The sequence below is a fragment of the Chiroxiphia lanceolata genome, chromosome 16 (genome assembly GCF_009829145.1).
Source record: "Chiroxiphia lanceolata isolate bChiLan1 chromosome 16, bChiLan1.pri, whole genome shotgun sequence".
NCBI lineage: Eukaryota > Metazoa > Chordata > Aves > Passeriformes > Pipridae > Chiroxiphia > Chiroxiphia lanceolata.
Window position 1 is genome coordinate 16,233,900 of NC_045652.1, and position 24,651 is coordinate 16,258,550.

The following is a 24,651-nucleotide window of genomic DNA, read 5'->3' on the forward strand; positions in this document are numbered from 1 at the left end:
CAGAGCAAATGGCCTCAAGCTGAGACCAGGGAGATTCAGATTAGATATTAGAAAATATTTTTTCACTGTTCGGGTGGTCAGGCATTGGAAGGGGCTGCCCAGGGAGGTGGCGGAGTCACCTTCTCTGGAGGTGTTTGAGAGGCATCTGGATGTGGCGCTGGGTGATGTGGTTTAAGGGTCACAGTGGTGGTGCTGGGTTGACAGTCTGACTGGATGATTTTAAAGTCTCTTCCAACCCCGATCACAGAATCACAGAATATCCTCATGTGAAAGGGATTCACACGGATCACCCAGTCCAACCCCTGGCCCTGCCCAGGACACCCCAGCAGTCCCACCCTGTCCCTGAGAGCGTTGTCCAAACGCTCCTTGAGCTCTGACGGCCTTGGGGCTGTGCCCACTGCCCTGGGGAGCCTGGGCAGTGCCCGACCACCCTCTGGGGGAAGAACCTTCTCCTGATACCCATCTCAGCCCCCGTGACACAGCTCGAGGTGCAGTGATGCGACGATTCTGTGATTCTCTGACCCCGGCGGGCGCCGCCGCCCCTCAGCCCCGGGCCGGGCCGCGCCATGTCGGGGCGCCCCGGAAGCGCGGCCGGGGCGGGTTCGCTTCCTGCGCGCGGGGCGGGCGGGCGGTGGCGGCAGGAAATGGCGGCGGAGCTGCGGCTGCAGCTGCCGGGCCCTCCCGCTCCGCAGCGCCGGGCTCAGCCCGCATAGAGCCGCCGGCCGCGCCGGGCCCGCGCCGCCGCCTCCGGGACGGACTCCGAGCACTTTACATACATGAGGTACCGGGAGCGCGGGCGGCGCCGCGCGGGGCGGGGGACGGGCCGGGCGGCGGCGGAGCCCCGGGCGGCCCGAGGGGTCGGGGTCGCCCTCGCCGGGTCGCGGGGCCGGTGGAGGGGCCGCCCCGGGGGGGTCGCGGCGCCCGCCCAGAGCGGTGTTCCCTCCCCCCCGGGCCGAACTCTCCCCTCCCCGGCTCGGGGTTCGCTCCTGCGGGGCCGGCAGCGCTTCGGGGCCGCCGGTGGGGCACGGAGGGTCCCGGGGCTGCGCCGGAACCGCATCCGCGGGGTGAAGTGATGCAGCAGAATTGTTTTCCTTAAAGTCCTTGAAAGGGTGAAGTGCAGGTAGGATGGAGCAGGGCTGGATGTTGGGGTGCAGGTAGGACACGCAGGGTGGGTGCTGGGCTCCCGGGCTGGGTGCTGGGCGCAGGGGGCACACAGGGCCGGCAGGGCAGGCTCTGCCCGCTCCCCTCCTGTCCCGGGACACACACACACCTCCATCCCATCCCTGGGCCATCCGTGTTCTCCCTGCTCTCTCCTGACCAACCCCACCTGGAGCTCCCTGTACATCCTGACCCCGCACCAGTTTTATTTTCGTGCTGCATTGCTGTTGACATGGAAACCAACACCGCTTTCTCTTCTAGAGAATTGGAAGCTAAAGCTACCAAAGAAGTCGAAAGAAAACTAAGCAGGTAAAAGGCTCATTTAAATTCCCTCCCACAGTTTAGATGGAGAGTTGGCCTTGGGCTAGAAATAGTTGTGGGCTTTATCGGGAGCTTTAATCTCTTGTTAATTGTAAAGATAAAAAAAACCCCTGAATTGGAAAACGTCCTCTATTGCGTAGAGAAATCTCTGCAAGTTTAGTTAATTCTGCAGACTAAACACCTTTTTATCAGGGTTTTTTTTTCGCATAACAATGTCAGGTGCATAATAGAGTGTCTTTAATAGGGGAGGTTTTTGAAGAGAAAAATAACTTTTCTGCTCTAGGATGTAGTACCTAAAAATAACTAAAAAATAAAGGAAGAGTTGGGGGGGTTTTTTCTATACACTTCAGGCAAATATTGTTGGGAGGCAAGAAACAATTGGTTGTGGCAAGAACTCGAATAAACTGTATGTTGCCATAGAACTATTGGGTCTTTGCCTCTTTTGCCATGGAGAGTTAGTTGGTGAATTTCCTGTTAGCAAATAGTTTGTAGAAGGAAAACTTTGTAAAATGGGCAGGAGTTCAGAGTCATGTTGAATTAAGAATTCTGTGCCATCACACATCATTTTTCTATTTAAGTAGTTGTTTCTTCTGCACCGTTTGCTTTTAGTCCTGTGACTTTCCCGCAGATATCTGCTCTGGTTTTTACATTCTTTGATTTCAGCTTTTGTCCTACTTCCTTTTTGGGTTCTTTTTCAGTTAGACCTTAAAGGGCCTTTTGCTAATTGTTAAAGGGATTTCCAAATGTGCCCAAACCCTGAATATAGCTGATAGAATCCCAGATTTGGTACCTTTCATTTTTCCCTCTTTCCCATGCCTGAGCAGTCTCCCGCTTCCAGGCCGAGTTAGGATCGCACTGTGAAAACTGCTTTGCTTTCCCCTGCTGTCAGGATTTTTTTGGTAATACACTTAAGCATGAATAATTTTTCCCATGTTGTTGTTGAAATAAATACATGGAGTAATTTGAACACGTGGAATCTTTAAGATACCTTTGGCACATTGCCGTTAACCCGTCAGGGTTCTGTGAAAGCACTTGGTGTTTTCTCGATGACAGAAGTGATTTCAGAACTGTGTTACTTAGAGTGACAGAGTGCTAAGTTCAGAGCAGTATTTGGTGCCAGTCTTAGTAAGTCAGTAGATCTACACATTTTTATGACCTTAGCAGAGATCTTGTCACGCTGCAGGCGAGGCCAAGAGCGACAAGAAGTGAAAGAAAACTATAGACGTGCCAAAATTCAGTGCTTGGAGAGTAAACTGTACTGTGGAATGGGTCCCTGTGTCTCTCTGACACAGAGGGGTATGTTTTATTCATTGAAAAGATTCAGAACTGGTTTGAAGTTCACATTGCTGCCCCATCTGGTTTATGTTTAGCCAGGGAGCCCTGGTCGTGTGAGCACACAGCTGATAAACCGTGATGTGCCTGCGCTGGACGGGCCTGGTTAATTGTTTTACTGGGGTAGAACTCTGCAGATAGCCCTCGTTCGTCCTCCAGTGGCATTATTTACAGACTTATTAAATTTGCAGTGACCTAGTCAAGATGTAAAAGAGCAAATATTCTTCCCTGGGAAGGTACATAGCCCTGTGCTACAGTTTATGTTAATCTCAGATTTCACAGTGTGGATGTAGACTCTGAACACCATGGGACACTGGTTTTGTTTCATGTGTATTCTGAAGTCACTTCTGGAGTTTATGCTTATAAATTAATGGGTAACAAACATTTTTTATCTTACTGGGAATATTGGCCTAGACTGTAGGTTTGTGACAGGATTAAGTATCACAGATTTCAGTACAGCTTGCTTATCCAGTTGGAGTGATTCCTATTTTACACTCAGGATTAGCATTTGGCTTGCTTGGCCTTTTGAAAAAGAATCCTCATTTGGTCTGTGTTCTCTCTAGAATTCATACATGCCTAGTGCTGCACAAATATTCCTGGTCTCAAAAATAAGCCCGTGACAGTAATTCAGACAAGTCCATTGCACACTGTTAATGTTACGAGTCAAATGTCACCTGTTTGGCCAGAACAAGAGCTATCCGGTGTTAACTGGGGACATCTAAGAGTTAAATTTGGTTAAAATCGGGACTGCTAAAAATCACCATTTAGTTCTTCTGATTTAAGCAATAACCTTTCAATTCTGTTTGGTAAACAGGGCTTTCCTGCCTCATTTATGTGGAACTGAGAGAAGGTAAATATCTGAAATATGTTTACAATTATTTTCCCAAACCCAGGGGTTTGTCTCGTTTCACAAGCATGCAAACCATAGGGAAGAATCTCCATGGCTCCCATTCACCTGTGACTCTGCTCCACGTTCCATCTGCATTGGTTGCAGACTGGCCATGTTTTGGGAGAGCAAACTTCTCACCTGTAGATTTCATCCTTGTATTCTAAGTTGCTACTGTACAATTGATTTTTATGGTTTCATGTTACAATAACTACAATATTGCTGTGATATGTTCCTTATTTACTGCAGGGGTAAAAAAGAGCTGGCTCAATGATAGAGGCATAGAGAAACAGGGAGAAATGCAGTTGTTTCTGTTAATGTTTAAGCAGTTGGTTTTCTGTTGGATTTTGGGGGGTGTGGGTCTTTTCCCTGAGAAACTTCTGACGGAATGATGTCTGCTGTGAAAGGGGAAGAGTTTACTGCAGAAAAAAAAAACATTCTATTTGTGCTTTTCAAGACTTTTAGAGACACCTTTGCAAAATTACACACCCCTTTCTCCTCCACAGACACTTTTCCAGGTCATATATAATTGTCAGGTGGTCTCCATAAGGTACCTTGTATTTACTTTTGCGTTTTGGGTCTCAGAGCAAACCCCTGTGCAAAGCAGTGCTGCCTCTGCAGCAATAAGGCTGCAGCAGCCTGGGAGTGGGTCAGAGTTAAGGTGCTGGTTTTGAACAGTTGTTTGGGTTTGTGCTTCTGTCAGAGCCTCCTATGGTATGACCAGTGTGACTGTGGAGGAGCAGTTTAATCTGCCTCCTTCGGTCCCTCATTTGTTACAGAAGATAGGGATTGTTTATGGCTGCTGCTGGAGTCTCGTGGAGTTGGATGATAAACTTCTTGGGAAACAGATCTGTCTTTTGTCTGCTTACATAGCAATGAACATCTCGGGTGAAACTTGAGGACAAAACTACCACAAATGTGCCAGAATTATGGTGCATTTATAGTGCTTGTAGTTGGGAACATTGTTCTGATGAGCCAGCGTCTGTACTGGGAAAATGGGAAAGCTGAGTGTGTTCCAGGTAGTGGCAGACATGGTAGGTGCAATTCTAGCACTTCACTTTTAGGGTGATAATTTAAAGACTGAGGTATTTAAAAGCAAAAAAGAAGGTAGCTGATACTCATTTACTAATTAATTATTCATTGAAGTATTTGTTTCAGTTTTTAGCTTGGCAGCACCTCTCCTTTCTGTTAATAGCTGGAAAGAACTAACACACATACACGTCTGTAAATGAGTGGGTTTGTTTTGTTCTCACTGCCTGAGGCTCTCTGTGCTCCCAGGAACACGCTGGGTGGGTTCAGGTGCCAGAGCGTTTGTTGGGGTTTTTTGTTAACTTCAAAGTCCTGGTGTCTGTTCCATGAACTCTTCCTGGTGTAGTTTGCTGTTCTGTGGGACACGTGGATAAAGGAACTGTAGGATCCCTCTTTAATCAAAATACACAGTTTATAATTGATCCTTGTAGAATTCTGGTGAGTAGAAAAGCTGTTGGTTTTTATAGAACCTGAGAAATCATTTTTATTGGCAGTTGTATGTAATTGTATAATTTCAAAAAATTTAAAGATTAGGGAACCTTTATGTCAAAATATAAACAGTCTCAGCGATGTGTTTGGAAGTGTGTGTAGAAGATCAGCTGTAGGTTGAGCACATGGTGCTTTGCAGAATTGTTAAAGACCTTTTGATTCCTAATGCTTACCTGTAGTTACCTGGCAGTGTTCCACCTGTAGCACTGCAAGTTAATTTATAACTACAAGAAGAGCAAACAGTGGAAAGAATTCATTTATTTGTTTGTTTCACCCAAAATTTATTTTATGTTTGTCACTGGAATTTTTAGAGTGGTTTCAAAAACCTCTGTGTACAATCACTTCTAATTCTACCTTGTGTGTTTGCTCCATGGAGTATATGGGAAGAAGGTAAAAATCCATAGTTATTTTTTGCCTTCAGCTGTTAATCCAGTTGCCACCATCTCTCCAGGTGTCACATCCACATGGCTGTTAAATCCCTCCAGGGATGGTGACTCGGAATTCTTGTAACCATCATTTCCTCTGTGAGGTGACAGAATTGTGGTTTTATTGTGGCAAAACATGTTGCCCTTTGGTATATTGTAACAACAAAGATAGCAGTGCTGCACAAACATTAATTACTGCATCCTCAGCCTGTCTGCCAGGGAGTATATGGATGAACTTGATTTTCCCCTTCTGCAACATAAGAATAAAGGTTAAATATGAGTATTTCAGCCCAGGTATTTTTACAATGCCAAACTGGACCTTTAGAAATTAAAGATTAATAGAACTCTTTTTCAAGAATTAAAGTAATGAGTGAAACGTGATTTGATATAAATATTGACCTGAAATGTTTGCAGTTTGAGCATGAGAGCTTTTTCCAGTTTCCACAAGCCAAATAACAAATCAAGCCATACAAATATAAAGTGTCTTGCTCTCTCTTGACACCTGTTCTAGGAGATTAAAAAGCTGAGTTTGGTTTTGATTTTTTTTTTTAAATGGCTTAATTGAGGAAAACATTTTGGTAGTTTGTCGGGTTTTTTCCACTTATACAAGGAATTGTGCTGGGGTACACACCTGGAGCAAAAAATCGCTTTTAAAAAAAAAAGGTAAATATTTATCTGACCCTCGGTCTGTTCAAATTTATGCAGATAGCAGCAGTTTCTCCTTGCACATTCTCAGAGCCATCAAATGTGCAGTCTCTCCTGAGATCAAGATCCATTTTCATTTGGTCTCATTTGAAAATAAAGCACCTTTCAAGTTAAGCTGTTGAAACCAGAGGCCTTTGTTCTGTCTCCGATGTGGATTTCCTATGGTCGGGGTGTTTTATTTTCACTTGATCTAAATTGAAAAATACGGTTTGCATTTCTGCTGAGGCCATTTAACCTTGAGCAAGCTAATCCCATTACACAGGAGGAGAAGGACGTTCCCTGTGCATGTGTTTGGTGAAAGTGGGGTGGCTGATAGGGGGAATCACGGGCCTGTTTGTGTGTTTATGTTCTCAGTTGGAGTGCTTGGGCCTTGGCTGGGGCCCGCTGCAGATCGAGCCCAGTGTGCTGCTGCAAACACTTGGGCCACACAAGGTCGATGGATTAAATCTCCCAGATACAGGGAAAAGCCCAGCAAAAAACCTGGTTGTTATTCTGGCTTTGTGTTGTTACCACAAGACCGCATTCCTGTGGTGGTTCCTGTTCCGTGCTGCAAAGGGCCATGGAGCTGCTGTTAGTTTGTACACAGGAACAGGGAGCCCTTAGTCAGGGGTGGGAAATGGGAAATGCTACATTCCACTCCTGTTTCTCAGGGAGTAGCATCAGAAATGGAGCTTGTTTGTTATATGTTCCAATGGAGGTGGACTCGGAGGCATCAGTCCCATCATTTGCTGTCTGGTGAGAGGGCCCTGGATTTGTGTGTTGGAAAGAATAAGGGAGTCTGACATTTCCTGCTGTCAGAGATGAAAATTCAGGAGTTCTGCCTGACACTGAAGACTTAATAAGCAAATGTGAATTTGTGTCTCAGGCTTAAGTTTATGTATGAGGGTGGTGGATAGGCCTGTCTTCCTTGAAGGGTTCAGTTTTCAGGGAAGAACAGGAACAGGAAGGGCTTTGCCGCTGCTGTACAGTGGGTTAGTTTTGCACTCCAGTCACTAAGATTTAATGTTACAGTGGTAATTAATACTCTTAAAAACTCAGCATGAACTATAGGTGGATAATTTTTATCCAGCGGTTGCCTGGAGTCCTGATCCTAATCATCAGAGGTTTTGTGTATCCTAAGATGGCTTTGTAATCTAGAATCTGTTTTTCTAAATTAGATGAAAATCAGATGTGTCACAATTTAGGAGTTCTGTTGTTCCTGTGTGAAAACAAACCGATGATGCTGTGGTAGAATATTCCAGAGATATTGGTATGTTAGTTGTGAGCATCTGTATTCTCAAAATGAAATCGTGTTGATTTAGCTGGAGCAGGATTGATGAGTTACTTTTTTTCCCTGTGAAAATACTATTTTGCATTCTGCTTGTTCTTGAACGTGCTACAGCTTTCTTCTAAAAGCGGAACAGTTTTTCAGTTAAAGCAGTTTTGGCATGTGACAGACTGAAATTTGTTATACAAAACAAGTGCTGGTGGCTTTCTTAGCTCTTAGAGCTCTCAGAGATTCTGTAACTAAGCTTTTGCTCCAGCAGCCAGTCCGAGGGGAGGTCCCAGCCTGGGTGTTGGCAGGGTGGGCAGAGCTGCCCACAGACCGTGTCCACCGAGGAATGAGGCTGGGAGAGAGAAGGGCTGTGGGCATGACCTCTCCTGGCTGAGGGAGGAGGACACAGTACTCTGCCTTTTCAGCTGGATTAGGCATCTCCTGCTGTCAGTGGTACCTCAGGAAGTACTGAATTCCCGAGGAGTGAACCATTGACTCTGCTCTGTATGGAAGGGAGCTGTAAATGAACTGGGGGTTGTGTTGAGAAGGAGCTGGGACCTATAGAACCTGTTTCCTCTACACTGATTCCAGACCTGGTATTGTTCTCCAACTTAAATTGCCTGTTAAAAATTGGACTGTCCCAAATTAACCCAAACTGAGGATCAGTGTCACCAACTTCCCTTTGGTTACAAATGCTCAGGGTGTGAGACAGCAAGGGACAAGACTGACTGATGTGTCACCTTTGCAGTGCGCAGATGTCACTGCAGGTTAATCATTAAACTCGGATTTGCACTGCATCCACTGCTCTAAATGAAACTGGCCAGCTGGAATTGGTTCTGCAGTTACATGACTGACCTCTTAGTTGTCCATGAAATCATTTTTGAGACCCAGTTGTAAATGCAAAATTGCTTTTGCAGTGAGACAGTCCTCGATGAGTCTTGCAGCCAGATGATAAAGCTGTGGCGAAATGCAAAATAGCCAGGTTGTGTTTGGTGGGTTGTGATTCCTCTGGCAGTGCAACTGAAACTCAGAGGGGGCTCAGAAGTAACACCTTTAGATATTTTTTTTGCGTATCTTAGCACATAAGAAGCAATTCTTTCTTAAGAGAAGTAACTAATGCTTGCTGTCTGTTATTGGAAAATCTTAAAAGCCGGAATTTGGTCTATAGAAGCTTCTCAGAGCAGGGGTGTGTCTGTAGCAGGTCAGTGTGTGGGTGGTTGAGTGCTCACTGTCAGAGCAGCTCTGCTGCTGGTCAGACCTGCAGGACCAGGTGGCTGCTGCTGCTGCTGCTGCTGCTCACACATGCAACAAGAGGTGCTGGTACCTGGAACAGCCCCCTCAGAGTCGTAGAGGAGAAAAGGGATGCTGGATGTGCAGTAAAGCACTGTTATTCCAACAGAAGGGAGCACTGGGGAAAGAAGCAGGCAGTGGCTGGAATGGGGTTTGCAGTGAGAACCAGGATCTCTGCAATCAGGGATTGACAGTGATTGCTGTCAGTGGTTGGTCTGTGAGTACATTCAGCCACCAAAATTTAAATTTAAGTATAAATGGCATTTTATGTAATGTCATTTATAATATGGCATTGTCCTTACTGGGAGGAGAGCCACCTTCACCATCTTACTGGAGAACTTCAGATCAGGACAAAAGAACAATTTTAGAGCTTAAAGGTGGAACTGAAATGGGCAGCAATAACCTGGGAGCTGCCTCTCCCAAAGGAATGGTGGGATCATAAATCAGGATGAGGATAAACTGCTGCTGGGTACCAGAAGGAGATGACCTGGTGAGCTGCTGTTCAGCATCACTTACACTGGCACCACCTGCACGAGAGCAGTGCTCAAGAGTGCTGCTGTTTGTCTCATTAACCAGTGAGGAACTTATATGAATATGCTGCAGTGGAACTGGGCAACTGGGAGCTGGAACTCACATGTGGATTTTTAAAAAAATTAAAAATGAAAACTCCGAAACTGACACCTGCAGTCACTTTGAAAGGGACTTGAGCTAAAAGTAAAATTAACTGGTTATTTATATATCTAAAAAGTAATGAAAGTTTTAGTACTTGTGGAATATCTTGTAGTTTAATGCATTCAATTGGCATTGTTTCTGACAGGTACCAAATTATCTTGTCTGAAAGTGTGTAGTTATGGGCAGTTGGGGGTTAAAAAGGAGCCCAGTGTTTCCAGGCAGAGGCAAGTAGTGACTGCCCCAATTGACATTGTTAGTTCTTTTTCCTCAAAAATCTTTTGAAGTGTGTTTTTAAACAGGGTAAGCTGGACAGGGATGTTGCTGCTCAGCCTCCAGTTTGAGCACAAAATACTGTGTATCAAGTGAATTTAGTTGATGCACTAAGTTTTGGTTTCACTTCGGCAAGTTGCAGTTTTGTCCGTGGGTTGGGGAGCTCTGAAATGGCCCTTTGGTGCCAGCTGTGGTCTGGCAGTGCCCACGCTCGGGTGGTTCCTGGCAGAGGTGGTTGGGGTGAGGGAGCTGGTGCAGATGTGCAGGGGGTGTGTGGCTTTGGCTGAGTGTGGGAATGCTCTGGGCTGGGATGTGCCAGAGCTCAGTTGTACCAGTTCAGGTAGAGATTAAATAACATCTGAATTTGCTGCCTTTTGAATCAAATTAAAGTCTGAGCCTTCATTGTAAGCTCTGGAAGGAAGAACACCTTACGTGTAGCTTGACACCACATCTGCTCTTAAAGTCCTGTCACTTGTGTCTTGCAGTGACAGTGACAGTCCCTGTAGAAACAGGATCCAATTAGAAGCAAAATTCCCCAGTTCCTTTTGTGTCACTGTGAAATAATTGTTCTAAAATGAATCTAAGTGTGTACAGATTGTGTTTTGGGAGAGTTAATTACAAACTGTGTGGTTCAGGGATTTAGTGCAAGAAGAGGAAGAACAGTTGATGGAAGAAAGGAAAAAGAGAAAAGAAGACAAGAAGAAGAAGGAAGCTGCTCAAAAAAAGGTATGTGGAGCACTGAAAAATAAAACCCTGTGCTCAGGGGTGACTTGTTTCACCACTAGTAAAAACTGATTTAGCTGTTGTTACTCACAGGTGTTTTCTCGTTAATGTAGTGGTTTAGATTCAAATGTGCTGTCAGTTATATAGTGGTAACTGTCATACTGAACAATGTAATTGGCTCTGTGTAGTTTCTTACAAGACTAAATTTTCTTCTGAGATGACCCTTCTTTTTAATGATTGTCACTAGAGGCAGTTTTAAGTTTGAAACCTCTCACTGTAAATGCATTTATTAGTAGAATAAAAGTATCATTTGAAGGTAGTGGCTTTCAGCTGTATCCTTATTTTAATACATCTTATTCTTCAGTATGGAAACATGTCATAAGAGAATTTGTAGTAGGATAGGTGGATAAAAATGAAAATATTGATAGCAAAGGTGTTTAGGGACGGAAACATCACAGGAATGCTTGTAAACACTTCAGAATCCCTGTTTACTGACAAGATGCTCTTCATTGCCATTGATTCTAAATATTGACCCTGAGCTTGAGAGGAGCTTGTAAACGTGGGTTTTAAATATGTCCATTTTGGGATTCTTTGGCTGGTGGGAGCAGAGTGAACCTGCTCAGCAGTTTTCCTGTGATTCCATTGCCTGATGCTGGATATGGCTCTCAGGAACACACTGGTTGGTTTTACCTTCCACAGGCTTGCTGGCAAAACCTGCAGAGTCTTGAACCGAGCACTTTGGAAGTCCTCAGCTGAAACATGTTCAATGTTTTTTTTCTTAGAGACTTGCACCTCAGTGCAGAAGGCAGTCAGGAGCCTGGGCTCAGCTCCTTGCCCTTCAGGGGTCTCTTTGGGTGCTGTGGATTGCCAGAAACAGCAAAAAAAGTTTTGAAAAGTTCTGAGTTGTCTTATTTTCCTGTTCATGGGCCAAGTGCCAGGCAAATGACTCGTGGGGTCACAACTGGAGAGAGTACAAACTATGTACCCTTTTCTGTCAGCATAAGAGGGTGAAAAGGAGGGGGTTTCTGTTAGTGTGCCCTTGATTTCCTGAAGAGAGGCAAGATTGGGGCACTGAAGAGTTGTGGTTAAAGTTTCAGCCCTAGCAGTGCTAATGTCTGAATCTGGGCAAGTCTGACATCAAACCAGTGAATCCATGAATTCTTTTTGCATTCACACACTCTCCTTTCTCTCCCTCCTCATGGATTTTATTATAGACAATCACACCCTCAGTATTTTTGCAAGTCTATTACATACTGCAAATATATGGAACATCACAATTAAAATGGGTTTTATGCAGCTTCCAGAGTGACTGCATCAAATTAAATCTTATTTTGTTGTGGCAATAATTGATTTTAAAAGTGAGAACTCTAGTTTCAGATAGGAGGAACTATGATTTGTGCTTTTGGGAGGCGCTTTCTGAGCACAATCTCACTGTGGTTTATAGCTAAGAGCACACCATTGAGGTGCACTAACATACAAGAAATGTCTCTGTCCCCAGTTTTATGCTGTGATAAAGTTTTATTCAAATAGATCTTTCATCTTGGCCATACCACAGGTGTAACCTGTTGAATCTTGGAAATGAAAGACTTGAAGCTTTGGCATTTGCTCTCTTACTCCTTTCTTTTTCCAGGTCCCTCCCCCTTCCCTGCCCTGTTCTGCAATAAAAGTGGTGGCGGCTCTTTGCTTCCAGGCACAGTTTTTAACTCACTTAAAACATCTTAATTTGCAAGTTTAATTCAGTCTGTTTCATGTAGTTATCTTTCAAATTAATTTTGTCTTCTGTAACATTTAAACAGCTTTTTAGGCATAAGGAATAATAGGCCTGGGTTGGTTAAAGAGATGCTTCTGAAGTAGATAATTAAATAACTTGAAACCATATTAAAAGAGGAAAGTCAAAAGCTAATGTTGCTTTATGAAGTGGCACGTGCACATGTGGTTTCTCTCTTATCTGCACAAATCACTGACACTTCTTTTTTCTTGTTCTAGGCCATTGAACAAAAAATCAAAGGTAAGTTACTTTACAGTTAGTTTTACTCTGTGTATTTTTTCTGTGGTTTTAAATGTGTTGAATCAAACGTGTCACCTGAAAACTCCTTTCAGAAGTGAAAGGTGGGATCCTTGAGATTCAGCTGCACTTTTTCAAAGTGACCACAAAAGTCTAGATGAGTAATGGCAAAGGGTTTATCCAGGGATTGGACTTGCTGGTCTTCCTGTTTTCCATTCTTAGTACACAGCACCAAGCAGAGACATAATACCTGGAGTTCTTGTCCTGGTTTGCGTTTTTCCTTCCCCTTTTTTGCCTTGATTGCAAGTGCACAAACACTTAAGGAATGATCAGTTTGAAATTTAGGTTCCAGATATTCTAAGTGCAGCTGGGATTGGGAACACTTGGTAGACAAGTTATTGATATGTCCAGTTTTAACTCTTGCCTGTGAAGGGTTCGTCCTGCAAAGTGATCAAGATACCACTACGTGAAAGGTGTCATTTCCATTTTCATGGCAGGTGGGAGCACTGCAGTTTTTCTGAATATTTGTAGGGTTTGTGCAAATCTCCATCCCAACCAGCTCCTAAAAAGGAGAACAAAGATTGTTTTCACTTTTCTCTTGAATTTAAAGAATTAGGAAAATATCTAGATTTGTTCTGAAGTGATAAAATGTGTTTGAAAAGAAGATGGAGAGGGAAAATAGTAGAATACTTTGCTGTAAATAGTAACATACATTTGGAGTGACCATTTGACCCGTGTGCTCGGGCTGCTCTGGCATCATGTCAGGGCCAAAGCAAATGGCTAAAAATAGCATGAAGAGGGAGGGCAGGAATTCTACTCAGGAGGCTACCTGGTGGGAATCTTCACAGGGAAAGAAAATGCCTTCCTTCTGAAGGACAAAGTAATTTTTTTTAATTTTTTTTTTTTAATTTTTCCTTTTGTTTTTTAAGGCCTAACATTCACTAATGGAAATAATAAATTCCAACTTAATTGCATTATTGTTTAAAGGGTATTTCAGAAAGTTTAACAGGAATTTAGAGTCGTCAGAGAAACACAAGCTGGCAGTGCTCTGGAAGAACAGACATCATGAAATGCAGATACACAACTTTTTGCCACAGTTTCTATAGGAACAAAGTCCATATCTTGTGTTGCATGGCTTTTGCCTTGTTTCACCAGTTTTGCCTCCTTGTATTCAGGATGCAAATTAATGTTTCATTAGTTTCCAAGTTTCCATCACGTTAATGTCTTAAATAATTTATTCTGTGCATGAGCTGAAGATAAAATACAAGAGTATAGGATCTCTAAATAATTCAGAATTATGTGCCTCTTTCAGAAAAGGAGCTGGTTAAGTGGTGGGGGTAGAGAAGGAGGATATTTCTTGGTTTTAAACATAGTTTGGATGGGTCTAAGCTGTTGTTTTAGCTAAGGTAGAAATTGCTGTTGTGCCAGCTGAAGTAGGTCCCAGCATTCATGTAAAATGACGGAAACCTTCCGAGAAAGTTCACAGAGCTGGGGGTTTTCCTGTTCAGGATTGGGGATGGAAGTAACGAAGATGATGCTAATATAAATGTTTCTGGTGCCAGGAGCATTTTATTACTGTAGTATTGCAGTTAAAAACACGCGTGTGGCATTCCTGCGGATTTCAGGGATTCTGACATGTCTGGTTTGATCCAGCTGGTTTTGTTAAAGGAGGGAAGAGCAGGTTGGAGCAGTTAGAGGTGAGTGTATTAGTTGCTAAGTGGAAGGTTTATCTGTTTGTGGAGCAACTGGTAAAACACATGGACACGTGCCATCCCAGTGCTCTTTTACCAGGCACTTTAGGAAAAAAAGGATAATTTGAAAATCCCTATTTGTTGAGAGTACTGTAGAATAGTCGGTTGTTGTGGTATTCTTTCCGGCCTGCCAAAATATCTCCTTTTGCTGTGTTTGAAGTCAGTGCTATAAAAGATAGACAAATCAATCCATTTATCCTGAATTCCCTCTAAACCAGAACTCTGCAAACAGCACTGTGGCCCCAGGTAGCTGCTGGTGAGTCAAGCACTGAAGGAAATGCTGTTGAAGGAGGATGTTTGAGTTTGGCTGTGTGTGCTCGCTCCAGCAGTCGGGCTGTGCTGCCCCAGGGTGAGAGCTCAGCGGGAGCTGAAGTGCCCTTTGCATACCATTTAATGTATAGATGCGAAGTAATTGAGAAAACTGGCTCAGTGCTGGAGTTGGGGTTAGTTCTGAAAGGTTCTGGGCTTTGGGGAGCAGCAGGAGCTCGAGCTGCACCCAGCTGTCACTGCAGCACTGGATCCCTCAGCAGAAAGTGCCGCTTTCATTGCAGAACAGAATAAACTGAATTACCCACTGAAACGGAAAGTGCTCTAAAAATAGCTGGGTGTGGAATTGAAATCTTTGACTCATATTTCCCACCTTGGAAACTTACTCGTGTTCTTCTCGGCGAAGCAGAATGGCCCAACTGCACTGACCCTTCTGGTTTTCGTCGGGGTTTTCACTTGCCTGACTCTGCTTTTCCCGGTTGGAAAAACTCTTCTGTTAGCTCTTAAATCTTGCAAGTGAGTAGAAGAATGCCGGGAATGGGCCTGGCTGGCTGTGCAGTCCCCGCAGGAAAGGCGCGCTCACCTCTGGATCCGCAGGGGTTAACGCCTTGGCAAACACGGAGATATTTTCCAGAGCAGCTCCAAGCTCACAGCTGCGGCCATTTTTCCACCACGAAAATTCTAGCACTACATCTTACGTGTGTCAGCTTGAAAGCCAGACTTCCTCTGTTTGCCCTTCAGCATTCCAGCCCTGACAACTCCGGGGCATGCCATGCAGGGAGAGCGGCACAAGGCGTTTTTCAGGGGCAGCTCCAGCAGCAGCGACAAGGAGCGTTTCCCTGCCAGCCTGGTGCTGTTCTTTGTGTGTGTTAGGGGAGGATTTGATCTCTGTACGCTGAGTTTGGGCGAGGGAGAAACTGTTTTCCATCTGCGTTAAAAGTTACTCAAGCAGCTGCCATTTTTTTATTGGAGGGGGAGCGTGAGTCCCTGGGCCCCTGCTCCAGGAGGAGTTGGCAGGCAGCTCCTGGAGCAGTAAAATGACACCATGCTTCTCCTCCATTTTCTAATGAAATCTGCAGAGTGGGAAAGCAACACAAGTTGGAAGCGTCTTTCTTTGGAATCTCTCTGTAAACTGTAACTCCACCATCCCCTGCTCTGAGGGTTTGCAGCAGGTTTGTTCTTTATGAAAATCTGTCATTTTTAATACTCATTTCTGTAAACTTGCTGTTCCTAGTCAAGTTAATTAACTGTGATAAACTGTAGGTCTGTTAGTATTGTATTTCTGCATTAATAAGATTCAAAATAAAATGCTGGTATGCAGAACAAACTTTTATTAACAAGCTACTTGTTTAGAACAAATTAAAATATTAAGGTAACGATTTAGGGGTGTTGGAATTCATAGTAGCCATATTGGAATATTAATGTTATTTAGTCTTCTGAGAAGTTGTGGAGCAGAAAATGTTGGACAGGATAAATTGTATAGCTTAAAACTTACTCTGTGATTCTGAGGGAAGAGAAGGCAAGGGAATTCTGTGTGCCTTGGATAATTTTAGTTTAAAATGAGCATACAAATGTGGACTCCGTACTCTGTAGTCTAACCCTGGGACCTGGCATATTGCTGTTTAGTTTGGTGATCATAGTAGACAGAATTGCTACATTTGCTGAGGAAATGAATGCTTAGAATATGTGAGAAATTTAATATTCTTGAACTGTTAGAGAAGTGCTGTTGGTGCTGTGCCTTAGGGCTGGCTGGGCAGAGAGTACCTTGTTTATTAGTTGCTCTCCTTCATAGTCGAAAGCGATTTGAGTTCCTGCAGGTCCTTGGGGTCTGTTCTAACACACTTGGTCTTAAAGTGGCTTTAATTAGGAAAGTAAAGTGTTAGGACTGCCGTGAGTGTGCTGCTGGCAAGCTCTGTCGGGGTGTCCAGGGAATGTCAGATGGAAATTATTTCGCTTTATCCCAGAAGAGCAGTTGTAGGGCAGTGGAAGTGGCAAGGAAGGAGAAGTGACTCTGAGCACATTACCAGGTGCTCTATGTTGTGTTAAAACCTCCTCAAGCGAGGGGTATTTGTATTTTCTGCTTAAGCTGACAGGAAAAAAAAAAAAAGCTTGAGTGGGGTGTGCTGGAGGAGTGTGTGTGAAGGAGTGTGTGGCTCCAGGCTCCAGGACTGCTCTGTTGACTGGATGTGACACTGGCTGCAGGAAGGGGGTTCTCTGTGTCACTGTCAGCACAGCTCAGCTCCAGGCTGAGGGCACACTCATGGAATCTGCTGAAGCAAGAAGCACAGGGAGAGTGCCGAAAGTTAAGGTTTGGGCAGTGGTTACACAGATTGTGGAGTGTGAATAAATGTGTTTTAATTTCAGAACTTTTTGCAGTACCTAGACCACAGAGAAGAGCAAAGTGCTTCTGCATGAAGTTGTCAACAAATCCACAGCAATTTGCTTTCATAGCACCCCCCCACACCCCCTGGGCTTACTCACTCTCAGTTATTTTATTTTTAAAGCAAGAAATTTTAGAAGGAGCAAATGAAGTAGATTTGCTTAAGACTGCATTGTATTTGTGTAGTTCAGTTTTGATCATAATTTGTTGTTCATTATGTGCATCAAAACACTGTTCAAGGAATCAGTTACCCCCTGTTAATATAGGGAACAGCTTAAATTGAGGGAATCTGGGATGTTGTTGGTGATCTTTATCAACTTCCCAGTTTATCTGATAGCTTTTGAATCCCTTCTATTCCCTGTGCTCTGTACATTAAGTTGACTTATGTCCTGGCCATTCCTGTCCTTAATTCGGTCCCTCTCCAGTCAGCTGTGAAATGGGAGAGCTGTGCCCAGAGGGGTGTGGGGGGAGCTGGGTGCTCCTCACACTGAGACTTCTGCCCACCTGTATCTGCCCACCCTTGTCTGCCCACCTCTGTGTCAAACAAGGAGGTTCTTTCCTGCTTTCCTTAAGCAGCCTAAATAAAATAATCCATTAAAACACAACTTGGATGCTGATTCTTCCATTACTTATTTTTTTTGTTGTTCTAAAGACCTTCTAGTTTGTGTTTTTAAGAATATGTATTTGTATACTGAAATAAAAATAAACTGAGATTATAGTCATAATAGCACTGACAACATTCAAATTGATTCTTTAAATAAAAGCTTGAGTTTGTTTGCATTTATTTTTTATGTTATATTTCCATGAATCTGTTCCTGAATGTCAATGATAAAATGGTCTTTAAACAAATTTTAAAAATTTTAAAGGCCCCTGAAAACTACATTTTCAGTCATGTAGCCACAGTATTCCTGGTGCTGAGGGAGGTCATGATTGAGTCTTGAGGTATCTCAGGAAGTTCCACAGTAAATATTAACACATTTTATGGATATCCAGAAAATTTGAAAAGTACATTAAGACATCAGTAAGGAGGGAGGGAGCACAGCTGCCCTGTGCTGGGCTGGGATGGATGGTAGCAGCACCAGGGCACACACCAGTAGCTCGGTGTCCCCTCCTGCCTGCTGAGCTGCCTTACTCCAGTTCTGCACTGCCCCACGCTCACCCTGTGCTGTTGTGCTGCTGGGGTGGGCTGTGGAGCTGAGCATGGGGTGGGTTCCCCCTGTTCAGCAGCTGGGTTTGGTGTGTCCCTCGCTGTGACCTCTGCAGCTGCTCTGACCTTCCCCTGGCCGTGCTGGGGCCGTGCTGTTGGCACTGAGATCGTTTGGAGTTGCAGTTGCACATTTGGCATTTTCCCCGTGCCAGTCCCATCCTGCTGGGCTGTGTCTGGAGTTACCTGTGCTGGCAGCTGTTCCTGCTGGCACCAGTGACTTGAGGGCATTGATATCTTCCCCTTTGGATATTAGGGTTGACAAAGCAGGGAAGTCTTAGCAACAGGTCCTGTTCACCCCTTGTTCTTCTCAGGCCAGGCCAGGGCAGTTTTCTGTACATGACACTGAAAATCTAACTCCAGTGGGAAGCTTAAGTTTTTAGTACTTAAGTAGTTTTCTAAATGAAGGTTAAATGCTGAAATAAACTGCATAGTGCTGGTGTGTCAACAAAAAGCTACAGAAAGCCGGTTAGTAGTAGTTTACTGTAACTGATGATGTTAGGAGTGATAGCAAGGCATACTCCTGCTTCCAGATCTGTGCCATGAAAATGTGTGATTGTGGAATAACAGAGCTTTTCCTGGGGAATGAGTTACAGTTTGAATGGGAAGAAATGCTATCCATTGCATCATATAAAAACACCTTTAAGTATTGACTAAGTCTTTGATTTTTAAGTTGCCGTTCGTATGAATAACTTTGTCCCACTTTCTTTTTCCTGGGGGTGGGGGTAGTGCCAGAACAAACCAAGACAAGTGTAAACCAGCCTCAGCCTGTCACCTCCAACGGCACTTCCACAGGAACCAGCACTACTAATAATGCCAAGCGGGCCCCAGCCAGCAGCCAGCAGCAGCCCTTGCCTCGATACCCTCCTCGGGAAGTACCACCGCGATTCCGACACCAGGAACAGAAACAGCTTCTGAAACGAGGGCAGCAGTTACCAGTGATAGCTGCAAACCTGGGATCCACTCCCAAAGTGTTGAACGGCCAGTCAGGAGGCAGCACTGTCACCAGTAACCAGCCCGTGACCAACGGAGAAGTGCCCAACAGCAGCAAAAAACAGCCAGGTGAGGGCAAGCACCTTGTTTTCCCTGAACTAAAATCCAGTATTGTAAATTCCCTTGCCAGGGTAATATTCAAGCCCACATTATTTAAACTTTCACTGTAAGCTGTAGCATGAAAAGGTACTTGGCTGTGTTGTAGCTTGCTGTTGAACATTGCAGGATGGTATTGGCCTCTTTGTGCAAGTTCCAGACTGAAGCCTCGGCCCATCTCAGTGGCTTCTTGTTGCCAGTGGTGTGTGACAGGCACGGCAGGTTTGGAGCAGGTGGTGATTCCAGTATGACCACGGCTGTGCTCCACATTTCCAGTCTGTGTCCTGGTCATTGACCCAAGTGTGGTCGTGGTACAAAGCACCTTTTCTGTGTCCAGTTTTGATAGATAGATCTCACAAGGAAGGGCCTTTAGGACCCTTTCCAGAGATGGGCTCACCCCACAGTATGGGCAGCAGGGGAGGGGGGATTCTGCATGGGTGAGGCTCCTCCTGCAGTGCTGCCTCCAGCTCTGGGGTCCCCAGCACAGGAAGGACATGGACCTGTTGGGACCAGTCCAGAGGTGACCATGGAGATCATTAGGGGAATGGAGCACCTCTGCTATGGGGAAAGAGATTTGGGATTGTTCAGCCTGGAGAACAGAGGCTTTGGGGTGACTTAATTATGGCCTTCCAGGACCTGAAGTGACCCAAGACAAGAAAGATGGAAAGAGACTATTTACAAGGGCCTGGAGGGACAGGACAAGGGAGAATGGCTTCCCACTGCCAGAGGGCAGGGTCAGGTGGGATGTCGGGAAAAAATCCTTCCCTATGAGGGTGGGGAGGCACTGGCACAGGTTGCCCAGAGAAGCTGTGGCTGCCCCATCCCTCCAAGTGTCCAAGGCCAGGCTGGATGGGGCTTGGAGCAACCTGGGCTAGTGGGAGGTGTCCCTGCCCATGGCAGGGGTGGGACTGGATGGGCTTTAAGGTCCCTTCCAACCCAAACCATTCTGTGATTCTGAAAAACACCTCAAGACTGTTCCTTCTTTTTTAACTTCATACCTACAGACACAGCCAGGCTATGGCTTGTTCAGGATATCAGAATTGCTTTTTGTTGTTAGGTCAGTTTTTTTCTCTGTTTATCCACTTGAAACTTGGTTGCCCTACAAAATGGATCCACTTTACCTTTATTACTATTTAAGTACAGTTATCCTTTGTTATTTTAGCTTATTATGCATTTCTGCAAATACCCTTTTAAGACAGGTAAACTTACCTGTTACACACGCATGATGTGCTGTTCAGTGACTGCACTAGTGTGCAGTTCAGTTAATTTTCCAGGACATTAATGCAGTTTGTTTCTGGCTGGAAAAAAGTAACTTTCTGTGAGGGATCTAGCTTTTCAAAGGGATTTGATATTAGTACATGGTAATACTTAATATGTTGGACAAATACTTTCTTATTTTTATAATTGTATTTATATTTTGATGTGCACATAGCAGTGATGATGTAATTTATTTCCACAAATAGTTTCTTCCGAGACTTTACTAAATTCCCAGTGTTTCTTAAAATTAGTGTTTTGTAGACCACAAAGGATGTGACTCCTAGCCCCTTCAGTTAAAAAAAAAAATAAAAAGGCAAAAAAGCCCCTGAAAATAGCCTTGATATTTCAAGTTTGAGTTGAATTTTGAGCTGTTCTGATTACTGAATCTTGAAGAAGCAGTATTTAAAATGAAAGTAATCAAAGCACTGGCAGCAGTTTATTCCCTTTGGGAATGTTTACCCTATTACTTTCCAGTAGTATTATTTCTGTAACATACTGATAGAACTCTTTACCATTGCAATAAGTAATTTTTAAGTAGTTAATTTTTTTGCTTCACTTGTATAATGTTGTTCCTGCCCATAGCCAGGTTTAAAGTCACCTTTCATATACTTGGCTGCTTCTAAGAGGAAACCTTTTCTGCAGCATATATCCTCTGCTGGTCAGGTTGTATGGTAGCAAGTGGTGATTTAAATACAAGTTTGCAGGTAAACCAGCTGAAGAAGTGTTACTGTTTATACAACCTATGGAACCTCCTAGTTGTATCCAGAGGGTTTGTGTACTGTCCTCTATTGCACTCCTTTTGTGAACACCAGCCTGGTATTTAACCAGCTGGATTCCCATTTGTGTACTCTGTTCTTCCCAGTTTTGCTCCATTTTCCTTGACTTCCTGCTGGTGTGGCTGGGCACCTCGGGCTGGGCACTGCCAGCATGTCCCAGTGCTGTACTGGTGCCTGGGGCAGCTGCCTCCCTGGGAGGAGTTCTGTGGTCTGAATAATACCTGAATTGTTAGGGTAGTATATCTACACACCCAGCTGGTTCCAAAGGGGTTCTGAGAGCCTTCAGGGGAGAGAATGGTTGGCCAGATCCCTTTCTCACCTTAAGGAAATGTCTATGTGCCCTGTAGCATCCTGTCAGAACTTTGTCCCTGTGTGCTCTGCTCCTGGTGTTCCCCGTGTCCCAGGAAAACTCCTCAGAACCACTGGTGGAGGTTGGGCAGCCAGGATCACCTTTCTTGGAGCCACTTGTTTGTGTGCTTGGAGGGTCTCTTTGCCTGGAAAACCAGGAATAATATCTGGTTGGGATGTGTTGTTATGTTCTTTCAGAAACGTAGACACAATGATAATGTGAAGCCAAATAGTTTTCCCATGCTGGATTTTTGTCCTGGTTTCAAGCTCTTGTCTGAGGAGTTGCTGGTGAGGTGAGGTGGCCGTGCAGCAGCAGCCAAGAGTGACCCAGTGTCTTCTGACACCTTTGTGTCTGAAAGGAAATGCTGTTGTCATTTGCCTATCTCCATCTCACTCACTCTCCCTAGTTCCTCTTTCGACCTCCAACAGCTATTCCAGGTACTCTCTGTGATGTTACCTCTAAAGTCAAAAATCTCTTGAAATTTGACATATCTGTAGATCCCTTCCCTATCCTTGACAGGATATCCATGGACACTAGGGTTAAATTTGATACCTTAGCAGAATACCTTCTTGACTTTCTGTTTTAAAGCATTATTTAGTGGCTACTGGAATTAATGTCTTTTAGGGCTACAAGAAAAACTGTGGCTTGAGGTGTTGAAATGAGAATTGCGGGAATTGGGAATGGCTATGGTTGGTTTATGTGTCTTCCTGAAAAGCTCTCCCCAGTTCCAGCTGTGGTTGGAATGATTTGGTAGTGATTTGTAAAACCCAGGGAACATGGGTACTGCTGACTTCAAAGTCTCTGGTTGCCCTGGCCACACTAAGTTTTTCTTTCATATTAGGGAATTTTTTAATTACAAAGAGGTCAAAACCCTATCTCTTTGCTTGTGTTTTGTGTGCAAAATCATCTCCTGTTTGGAAAATGAACATGCTTGGTTTAGAAGTGAAGCTGAAGAAGGGTTAGCTCTGTGGGGTCTTTGTTTTCCTGCTGGTTTTAGGACATTTGGCATATCTTTTTAGTAGAGACACGTAAGTGAAGCTCATGCTATGTAGTGTTTCTGAAACACATCCAGGTTTGTGCCAAGATGGTTATTTTAAGAACTCTCCATAAGTAGCTCTTTATCAGCACACTTTCATACCCAGTTCAGTCATTGGCCTCACTGATGCTCCCCAGTAACTGCTTACAACTGTGGGCCAGAGCAGAATAGGACAGCACCTCTGGGCTCCTGGCATGGCTCCAGTTTGGATTCCTCCTGTCTCCCTTTATCCCAGTGCATCTTGCAGCAGAGCCACAAAGTTGTGTCCCAGACACAGCGTTTGGGAACAAAAGATTCCTCCTTTAACTTGGAGAAGTTTCCTGGCTGTTGTAGGAGTCCGGGAAGAAGGGAGCAGTTAGGATTTGCCGCTGGTAGTGATGGGAAGCATTACCTTAAATGTAACAGTTACGGTCTGCCACTGTAAAATTTGTGAGTTTGAAACATGAACTTTGATTCCATGTAGTGTCTGTGGGACACAGAGGAGGAGGAGGCTGTGAAAGAGGGTAAATGACAGTTATACACGTGCTTAGGTTAGAGTTAGGCTGTTTGCTCAGTCAGGCAGCACAATACTGACTTTGAGGTGGAGCAAATGTACTGTTCAGAGAGGAACTGCTGAAGTTTCAGGGCTGACCTCTGAACTTCTAAGTCAGTACAGTCCAAAATGAAGTGATTTTGGTTTCTTTGACTATAAATTCTTCCTCTTTTTTATGTAAATCAAACTTTTAAGGACGTGCTAAATTGGTTCACTGAATGCCAAATGTGTAACAAAGAGCTGGTAGTGGAACTGTGTCGTGAAAGCAGCTGAATTGTTAATGCAGAAGTCCCCAGGCTGGGTTTGCTGTCAGTGTCCCTGCTCGGGGAGGTGGTCAGAGCAGGTGGCTCTGAGAGAAACCTGTCCTGGAAAAGGGGGCTAAAGACTGGGTTTACAGCAGTGAGTGGTTTGGGGACTGTTCTCTCGTTTACTGAAGTAACACTTCTGTGATTTTCTTGCTTTTTTTTTTGTAGGCATGCCTCCCATTCGGGACTTGGTGAGCCACTCCCCTAACCAGTCAGGTTAGCTACTTCCATCTCACCTGCTTTTGCACTACCGTGTTTGTAGTAGTTACATGTTTCACACAGTTTTGTCTGGGGTTTTTTATTATTGTTTTTTATTCTTCAGCTTACGTTTTTCAGTAGCATGTGCTGTGTGACTGACTTCAGTATACTTTCTCTGTGCCATTGCATACTAATTTGGTTTAACATTTTTAATTTTCTAATTTAGTCAGAATTCATACTAAGAGCTTTTGGCACCTTAGCTTTAAAACACTAAGTGTTTTTTTTTACCTTTATGCTTACTCGTTAAATTGCCTCTTTGTGGTATTAAATTGAATAATCTGTGCAAGCCTGTGCTTTCTATCAGAAATGTGCCGCAGCACTGTGGAGGAAATCATGTCTTGATTGTTCACTAAAAGCTCAGAAGTTTGTTTACTAAAATGCATTTGTTCATAAGGCCCAAAGGTACAGTGATTGGCAAGGTGTAGTATTGACAGTCTGGGGGTGCCAGGTGTACTGGAGCAGGAAAAGGAGGCAGAAGGAGCAAGATCCAGGTATTCCTTAATTTGCACTTCTCAATCCTTCTGTTTATTTTAGCCTGTGTGATGGTACTTTAAAACAAACAAACTGCTTTTGTAAATAAATACAGTTTCCTGCAAACATTTCCTGCAGAATAACTCATAGCTAGAAAGCATTAAATTACAGATTATTGCAAAGCATTAAATTACAGACTATTGGAAACAATCCCAGCAGATTACAGAATTTTAAGCAACTCAGATTTGTGTAAATGTTTTGTCCAGAATTTAAGCAGCAAAAGTTCAGTTGCAACTTTAAATAGTTTTGAGAAGAAAAGCGAGAGTAGGCTGTTCTGGCTGCTTGTGCTGTGCACCAAATGCAGTATATTGTCAGCTGTTGGTTGTCAGTTTTGAGGGTGTTTCTCTGGTCTAATA

The 24,651-nt window shown here is 44.1% G+C and overlaps 1 protein-coding gene across 6 annotated transcripts in view; it reads left to right on the forward strand.

Moving 5' to 3' along the window:
• The first annotated feature begins 680 nt into the window (after positions 1-680).
• The window catches only part of TNRC6A (trinucleotide repeat containing adaptor 6A), a 43,066-nt gene continuing 19,095 nt past the window's right edge, over positions 681-24,651 (forward strand). For 4 of the 6 annotated variants that reach the window (XM_032703674.1, XM_032703671.1, XM_032703673.1 and 1 more), the window contains exons 1-6: positions 681-781; positions 1,420-1,467; positions 3,626-3,661; positions 10,468-10,558; positions 12,542-12,563; positions 18,892-19,224. In XM_032703674.1, coding sequence (XP_032559565.1) covers positions 777-781; positions 1,420-1,467; positions 3,626-3,661; positions 10,468-10,558; positions 12,542-12,563; positions 18,892-19,224 — 535 coding nt within the window. In that variant the 5' untranslated portion in view covers positions 681-776. Of the gene's footprint in view, positions 782-1,390; positions 1,468-3,625; positions 3,662-10,467; positions 10,559-12,541; positions 12,564-18,891; positions 19,225-23,674; positions 23,723-24,651 lie in introns of those variants that run through there. The other 2 variants (XM_032703670.1, XM_032703668.1) reach the window with 2 other exon arrangements.